General features: G+C 51.9%; 2 protein-coding genes across 2 annotated transcripts in view; both read left to right on the top strand.

The window, feature by feature from the left end:
• The window catches only part of syap1 (synapse associated protein 1), a gene marked incomplete at its 3' end in the record, with an annotated part of 2,972 nt that extends 2,850 nt beyond the window's left edge, over positions 1 to 122 (top strand). Inside the window, exon 6 of the mRNA XM_084476588.1 lies at positions 114 to 122. Coding sequence (XP_084332714.1) covers positions 114 to 122 — 9 coding nt within the window. The remainder of the gene's footprint in view (positions 1 to 113) is intronic.
• The window catches only part of LOC311356430 (signal peptide peptidase-like 2A), a 47,986-nt gene that overhangs the window by 40,228 nt on the left and 296 nt on the right, over positions 1 to 7,462 (top strand). The window contains exons 2-9 of the mRNA XM_084476207.1: positions 509 to 593; positions 1,159 to 1,233; positions 3,441 to 3,497; positions 3,976 to 4,029; positions 4,247 to 4,346; positions 5,572 to 5,652; positions 5,834 to 5,994; positions 6,738 to 6,771. Coding sequence (XP_084332333.1) covers positions 564 to 593; positions 1,159 to 1,233; positions 3,441 to 3,497; positions 3,976 to 4,029; positions 4,247 to 4,346; positions 5,572 to 5,652; positions 5,834 to 5,994; positions 6,738 to 6,771 — 592 coding nt within the window. The 5' untranslated portion in view covers positions 509 to 563. The remainder of the gene's footprint in view (positions 1 to 508; positions 594 to 1,158; positions 1,234 to 3,440; positions 3,498 to 3,975; positions 4,030 to 4,246; positions 4,347 to 5,571; positions 5,653 to 5,833; positions 5,995 to 6,737; positions 6,772 to 7,462) is intronic.

Below are 7,462 nucleotides of genomic sequence, written 5' to 3'. Positions count from 1 at the left end.
TGTGTGTGTGTGTGTGAGCAGCACTGTTTAAGATAAAATGACACCCACACCAGGCTTTTACACAACTTATCTTTTCCGGCTAGCTGTCAGTTGAACAACCTGTTATAATGCAGTGGTCATAAGGAGGTGGTCATAAGGAGGTGTTCATAAGGAGGTGGTCATAAGGAGGTGTGTTGTTTCATAAGGGAGGTGGTCATAAGGAGGTGGTCATAAGGAGGTGGTCATAAGGAGGTGGTCATAAGAGGTGTTCATAAGGAGGGTGGTCATAAGGGGGTGGTCATAAGGAGGTGTTCATAAGGGGGTGTTCATAAGGGGGTGTTCATAAGGGGTGGTCATAAGGAGGTGTTCATAAGGAGGTGGTCATAAGGAGGTGGTCATAAGGGGGTGGTCATAAGGAGGTGGTCATAAGGAGGTGGTCATAAGGGGGTGGTCATAAGGAGGTGGTCATAAGGAGGTCTATCAGAGCCCACTGCCCTGGTCCTGGTTCTGATGCAGTCTTCTGCTCCTGCAGGTGGATCTGGATCCTGCAGGACCTCCTGGGGATCGCCTTCTGCCTGAACTTCATGAAGACCATCTCGCTGTCCAACTTCAAGGTGCCCGTCCTGTTCTGAGGCCAGTGGGGCCGCCCTCCCACTGGGTTAATGCACTGGAGGATCAGGTTAACATCAGGTTAACATCAGGTTAACATCACGTTAACATCACTCCTCATAGAGGAGAATCAGGTTAACAACACGTCCTCATACTGGAGGATCAGGTTAACATCACGTACAGGAGGATCAGGTTAACATCACGTCCTACAGCTCACTGAACACGGAGCAGGATGTGGTCGTGAAGTGTTCCAGGGGCCCAGGGGTAAAGGGTCTGATCTGTGTTCAGATGAACACTGTTACTGTTTCAGACCTGCAAGCTGTTATTGAACTATTGATGGTTTTCTGCATCAATTCTGTTGCGAAAACAACAGTATCGTTATTATTATCATCATGTACCTGAAATGACTTTAATTCTCTCTCTCTCTCTCTCTCTCTCTCTCTCTCTCTCTCTCTCTCTCTGTCTCACCTCTCTCTCTCTCTCTCTCTCTCTCTCTCTCTCTCTCTCTCTCTCTCTCTGTCTCACTCTCACTCTCTTTATCTCTTTCCTGTTCACTCTTAAACTTTGCAGATCTGTGTGATTCTGCTGAGCCTCCTCCTCATCTATGACGTCTTCTTCGTCTTCATCACTCCCTTCTTCACAAAGGTATGTTCCATGTGTGGACCATGAAGGGGACTGGGGAGGACTATGGAAGGTGTGGACCATGAAGGGGACTGGGGAGGACTATGGAAGGTCTGGACCATGAAGGGGACTGAGGAGGACTTAGAAGGTGTGGACCATGAAGGGGACTGGGGAGGACTATGGAAGGTGTGGACCATGGGGAGGACTATGGAAGGGGGTCGGTCAGCACCCTACCGGAGTGTTCTTTGTATTCCCCGAGAGACATTCAGGCCCTGTCCCAATTCTCCCCCTTCCCCTAGATTTGAGCCCTAACCCTAGATGTTGCGCGTTCCCACGAAGAGGTAGGGTGTCCCAATACTTAAGGGAGCGAGGGGGGAGTGCCTATTTTCCCTTAAAATCAACCCTTGAACGCTAGCCAGCTCGGGAGCTGACTCGCAGCAGAGGGAACTCAAAGCAAGTGCTCTTGTTTATGGGACTGAGCTCGAGGTCTGCGGTCTGTTCCGTTTCCTCCGCCTTTGGTTCTTCAGTAGAGATACTGCTCTATCTGAGAGTGACGGTGAAACGGGTTCCTCCTGCAGTGTGTCCGGTTCGGGTCTGACTTCATGGTCAAAGGCGTCCATTGATCCATCACAGTCTCTCACTAGGGAGCGTTTTGGAGCCAACCCCCAGAGTGTAAATAATAACTGAATGGATGTTCTGTGTACCGTATCCTGTGTGATGTGTGGTCGTTCTCTGGACTTCATACTTACATACGCTCTGTCCTCTTCCGTTCTCCCCAGTCATGAAGTCACAACACATCATACGTTCACATTCGTTCCCTTCGCTTTGTGTTTCTCTGTTGCTACGGTAATCAGGGCTCTTAAAGAGAGAAGTACGTCTGTGGTCGGGGGTGGTAACGTTCTGTGTTTGTAGGGCTGTTCATGGGTAAACGTACCATTTTTATGGAGGGGGGGGCGATTTTTGGTGAAGGCCTTGTGCCGCTTTTCCACCAACAGTACCAGCTCAACTTGACTTAGCGAGGCACCACTTGTTTTGGTTCCAGGCTCGTCGCGTTTCCATCTAAAAAAGTTCCTCTTCAACGTGGGCGGGTCGTCATTAGGGTTTAATCCCGGGAGACAGGATTCCCACGAAATCTGATCAAGACAATTTCCTGATTCCCGGGAAAGGTTATGACAGGAAACGGGAAATTAAAAAAACGCAATGAGTGTATCTATTGTTGTCATACAGTTACGTTGATGGAGGCGAAACTCGAGCCCCGGGAAAGGAACGAAACACTGATCTGTGTCCCCCTTGGGAGCGGGTCTGTGGACTCCAGCCACGCCGGACACAACTTATTAACTTTGATAATTATTCCAGTTTGCAGCTGCTTACACACTGCTGGCTAATCAGTTGCAGCAGCCTGTTTACGTCACACAAAAGTCCCAGCTCAGCTCGCTTGGAACCTCGACGGAGGTGGTAAAGTCGAGGCGAGTTGAGCTGGTACTGTCGGTGGAAAAGGGGCATTAGATATGTAGAATGACATGGTGAGCTCTGAATTTGTTTAATATGTAAAGACAATTTCCATACGTTTAAGTATAATGTTTGTATTTTTTCGTGATTTCTTCTTGTGGCCTGATTTTGATCACTCCGTGTGCTCCCTGCTGTTTCTCCCTGCTGGTTTGAATTGATTTAGGATACTTTAATGTGATTATTTGTGGTTATTCAACGACAGCAGCAGAACATTGCGTTTGTAATTCAAAGTGCTCTGATCAGTACACGGCACCGAGGGGGTTTCAGACTAACGAATAGTGGCGGTACCGCGTGGACGCCATGTTTGGACCACTGTGCTCCCTGAGCACGTTCTCCTCTCCTCCCCAAAGGAGGAGCATCGTGTGTGTGGTTCTCCTCTCCTCCCCAAAGGAGGAGCATCATGTGTGGTTCTCCTCTCCTCCCCAAAGGAGGAGCATCGTGTGTGTGGTTCTCCTCTCCTCCCCAAAGGAGGAGCATCGTGTGTGTGGTTCTCCTCTCCTCCCCAAAGGAGGAGCATCGTGTGTGGTTCTCCTCTCCTCCCCAAAGGAGGAGCATCATGTGTGTGGTTCTCCTCTCCTCCCCAAAGGAGGAGCATCCTGTGTGGTTCTTCATCACGTTCTCCTCTCCTCCGCAAAGGAGGAGCATCGTGTGTGGTTCTCCTCTCCTCCCCAAAGGAGGAGCATCCTGTGTGGTTCTTCATCACGTTCTCCTCTTCTCCACAGAACGGGGTCAGCATCATGGTGCAGGTGGCTTTGGGGCCGGACGCGGCAGGAGAGAAGGTAGGTGAAACGCACTCAGCGGTGCCACCCAGCGGTGCCGAGAAACACAACCAGGAATTTGACTCTGTGTAGGATTTCCTGATCGGTCGCACACATTTCTCTGGCAGAACGTTGGATTTGCAGATAGCTGCTGGAGTAATTTGTACTTCATTATTTTACATAAATATGGCCTACTGGTCCTTTAATATCTAATAAAATCAGTATTTCCGGTGTGTATAATGGATTAAAAACAGACACATGGGTCAGTCTGGGTAGTGACAGGCTGAATGAATGAATGAGGAGGATGGTCTCCATATTGGTCAGTATGCAGCGGAACTAAACCAGGACAACCATTTCAAGAATGGGACATTGTTGTCCTTTGTGTACATGGACAACCAGTACAACCGGTTTGTTGTTGACGACTGGGACATTGTTTTCATGGCTTTGTGAGCTCCTTGAGGGGGGGCTCACTAACTGTGTGTCGGTGCCTTCGTCACAGACACAAGACAACGTGGTGGGGATCTCTGCTGAGCCCCAGACGCCCTCAGAGAAGGTACACACACACACGCACGCACACGCACGCACGCACGCACGCACGCGCGCGCGCACACACACGCACACGCACACACACACACTGATCCACTTGCATTACCTTCCACTGTACTCTTATCTTCAGCTACAGAATAGCGTTCAGTATGTAACAGTGGAAACGCTCTGAAGGGGCTTCTTCTTCCCGTCTGGCTGACCCAGCGTCTCCGTCTCCCCTCCAGCTCCCTGTGGTGATGCGCGTTCCCCGCTTCAGCGCCGTGGCCCAGAACCTGTGCAGGATGCAGTTCTCCATCCTGGGCTACGGAGACATCATCATCCCAGGTACCCCCCAGGGCCTCATGGTGGGGGCTGTTTGGGTCGGGTCTAAAGGTTGTATCAGCGATGCTAGGCCGAAACATAAATTATCACATTCATCTGATCTTTCCTGACGATCCGCCAGCCGCCCGCCCCGTGAGCAGGCCGTCAAAACAACACGTCTCCGTAGGCAACCTGCGCTCCGAGATCGTACACAAAAACAAACGGTACTACTACCAACCACTCCAAACCAACATAAATAGTACTCCAACCAATCAGCCACAAGGGGGCGGGTGTTGTGGGGCGTTGCGCTGCGTTCAGGATCGTTTTCACCGGACTCACGGAACACAGGAGGGAGGGGCGAGCTAGCTCTGTTTGTTTGGGATCTCACTTCAAACACCAACAGAAGTGACGTCGCCCAACATCGCTGATACAACCTTTAAGCCCTGCAGAGAACAACCTTCTACTCAGTAAGTGGGTAGGACTTAAGCCCTGGTCAAACCGTAGAGAACAACCTTCTACTCAGTAACTCGACGGGAAGTACCTGGGGATGAGGCGCCCTCGGACACGTGGCTGTCTGGTGGGTTCTGAATGATTGATGAACGTTCTCAAGGTTTAATTGAGAACCAATAATTGGTTCCTCATTGTCACTCATGTACAAGTGAGGTTAGTCCACATGCTGGGGGGTTAATTATTCATCAACAAATAAGTGAACGAGGGATCGACCGATGTGGATCTTTTAGGGCCGATACCGATTTTCTTGAGCCGATATTTGGAGCCGATGCTGCTTTTGTTCCCTCAGTTTAAATCATAAAAATGACACAATGATGAAAACAAATGTTACAAGTCTCAATTTTAAAAAAGAAACATTTATTGAACTGTCTGTAAATCATGTTGGGAAAAAAAAAAAAGATATATATATATAAATATATATATATCACAAAATCATCCGATGCAATACACGTAAAAAACACATATATCGGCTGATATATCGGCCGATCACTACTTATTACAACAGCTGCAGACACCAGAAAATATTCATTCTTCAGAGCGTTTGATGCGTTGCTTACGGTGGGAAGAGAACGCTGCCTCTCATGTTGCCGCCCCCAGCAGCTCAGCTCTGACTGCGTTGAGCTCAACGCCAGCGAGACGCTCCCCACGGTTCACTAGTGAGGACATCGGGTCTCGACCCCATAGCACGCGGCAGCGGGGGGCCTGCGTGGGTTCTGAGCTCTGGTTCCTTGTGCCGCAGGTCTACTGGTGGCCTACTGCAGCCGCTTCGACGTGTGGGTCAACAGCTCCAGGAAGGTCTACCTGGTCAGCTGCTGTATAGGTAACGCCGTGCACCAATGAAAAAGCTTCCCGTCATTCAACACACGACCCACGGAATTCCCCCAAACCCCGACCCTCGCGTCCTCAAGCCCTGCTGAACCAGGGGGAGAAACGATGGATAGGAATAACCAAGGGCCCGTGTGTGTGCGTGTGCGTGTGTGTGTGTGTGTGTGTGTGTGCAGCCTACGCGCTGGGCATCGTGGTGACGTTCGCGGTGATGCTGCTGACGGAGTCGGGGCAGCCGGCGCTGCTCTACCTGGTGCCCTTCACCCTGCTCACCGCCGCCGCCGTGGCCGCCCGCCGCAGGGAGATGAAGCACTTCTGGACCGGCAGCGTGTACGAGGTGAGGTCAGGGGTCAGGGGGTCAGGGGTCGTCTGGAGGTCAGGGGCCCCTGGAGGACAGGGTACGAGGCGAGGCCTGGAGGTCAGGGGGTCAGGGGTCGTCTGGAGGTCAGGGGTCAGGGGTCGTCTGGAGGTCAGGGGTCAGGGGCCCCTGGAGGACAGGGTACAGGACAGGGTACAAGGTGAGGCCTGGAGGTCAGGGGTCAGGGACGTCTGGAGGTCAGGGGTCAGGGGCCCCTGGAGGACAGGGTACAAGGTGAGGCCTGGGGGTCAGGGGTCAGAGGCTCCTCAAGGTCAGGGGCCCCTGGAGGTCAGGGGCGTCTGGAGGTCAGGGGTCAGGACAGGGTACGAGGCGAGGCCTGGAGGTCAGGGGTCAGGGGCCCCTGGAGGTCAGGGGTGAGGACAGGGTAAGAGGCGAGGCCTGAGGGTCCGGGGACAGACCTCCTACACCTCCTCCTCCTCCTCCCCTCTCCGCCCGGGCACCCCCCCCCGACCCGGAGTGTCTGGAGGTCATCTCCAGGGTGTGAACCCGTCTGATGCGTCTCATCTTCATCTCCTGTTGTGGTTGCGTGTGAACGGAGAGCTTGATGATGATGATGATGATGATGATGATGATGATGATGCTGATGATGGTCGCGGTCTCTCCGGGTTCAGCCTGTGCATGAAGGCCGGTCAGACGCACTAGGCAGGATGTCTCCATGTGTGTGAGAGAGATGAACTCTGACCCCACTCCATCTCTGGCAGGTGTTGGACTCATCCAGGGAGCCTTTGCTGCCAGGTGTGCTACCTCCTAGCTCCTAGCTCCTAGCTCTGCTCCCATCCTCTCCTCCTCCTGAGTTTAACCCTTTGATTTGATGTTGACTTCTTGTCCTCAGTTCCCTTTTGTTAACAAACGTTTTGTTAACCAACCGATTCCCAGGGCCTGCTCCCAAGAAAATCACACATTCATCTTTTAATTCAAACTAAACTAAATGGAATGTTGGTGATTTTCTTTATTAATATGTGCGTTCTGAGCGCGCCACGTCATTCTCTCTGCATGGCATTAATTGACCACTAGGTGTCGTCAGACCACTGAAAATATTGAGACCGCTAGAAATAAACCAACATATTGAACATATCGTCTGCTGCAAGAGCCGTCATTCGGCTCAATTCGAACGTAACTTGAAACAGACTGTGTCAGTGCAAGTTTGCTTTTAAAGCCAAGTGGACTCTGGACCGCTGAGCGCGCAGCAGCAGCACCAGGGAACCTCTCAATGTGCGCAGTCTCCGACGGCCCCTTGGTTGTGTTGTTGTTGTCCCTCTCCCCTCCCTCCCCTCCCCCCCCCCCATCCCCCCCCCGTCTCCCCACATGTTTCTTTCTGCTGGGCCCCGTTGAGTTCTGCTGTAACCTTTGGCATGCGTCTGCTTGAAGCTGTCCTGGGCTGGACAGTCGTGGAATGGACTTTGCATCCGTGTGTGTGTCTCGGTCG

Source organism: Micromesistius poutassou (assembly GCF_964030765.1).
Source record: "Micromesistius poutassou genome assembly, chromosome: 12".
Lineage (NCBI taxonomy): Eukaryota > Metazoa > Chordata > Actinopteri > Gadiformes > Gadidae > Micromesistius > Micromesistius poutassou.
Note: the sequence above shows the minus strand (reverse complement) of the source record. Positions and strands in the feature narration are given on the sequence as shown.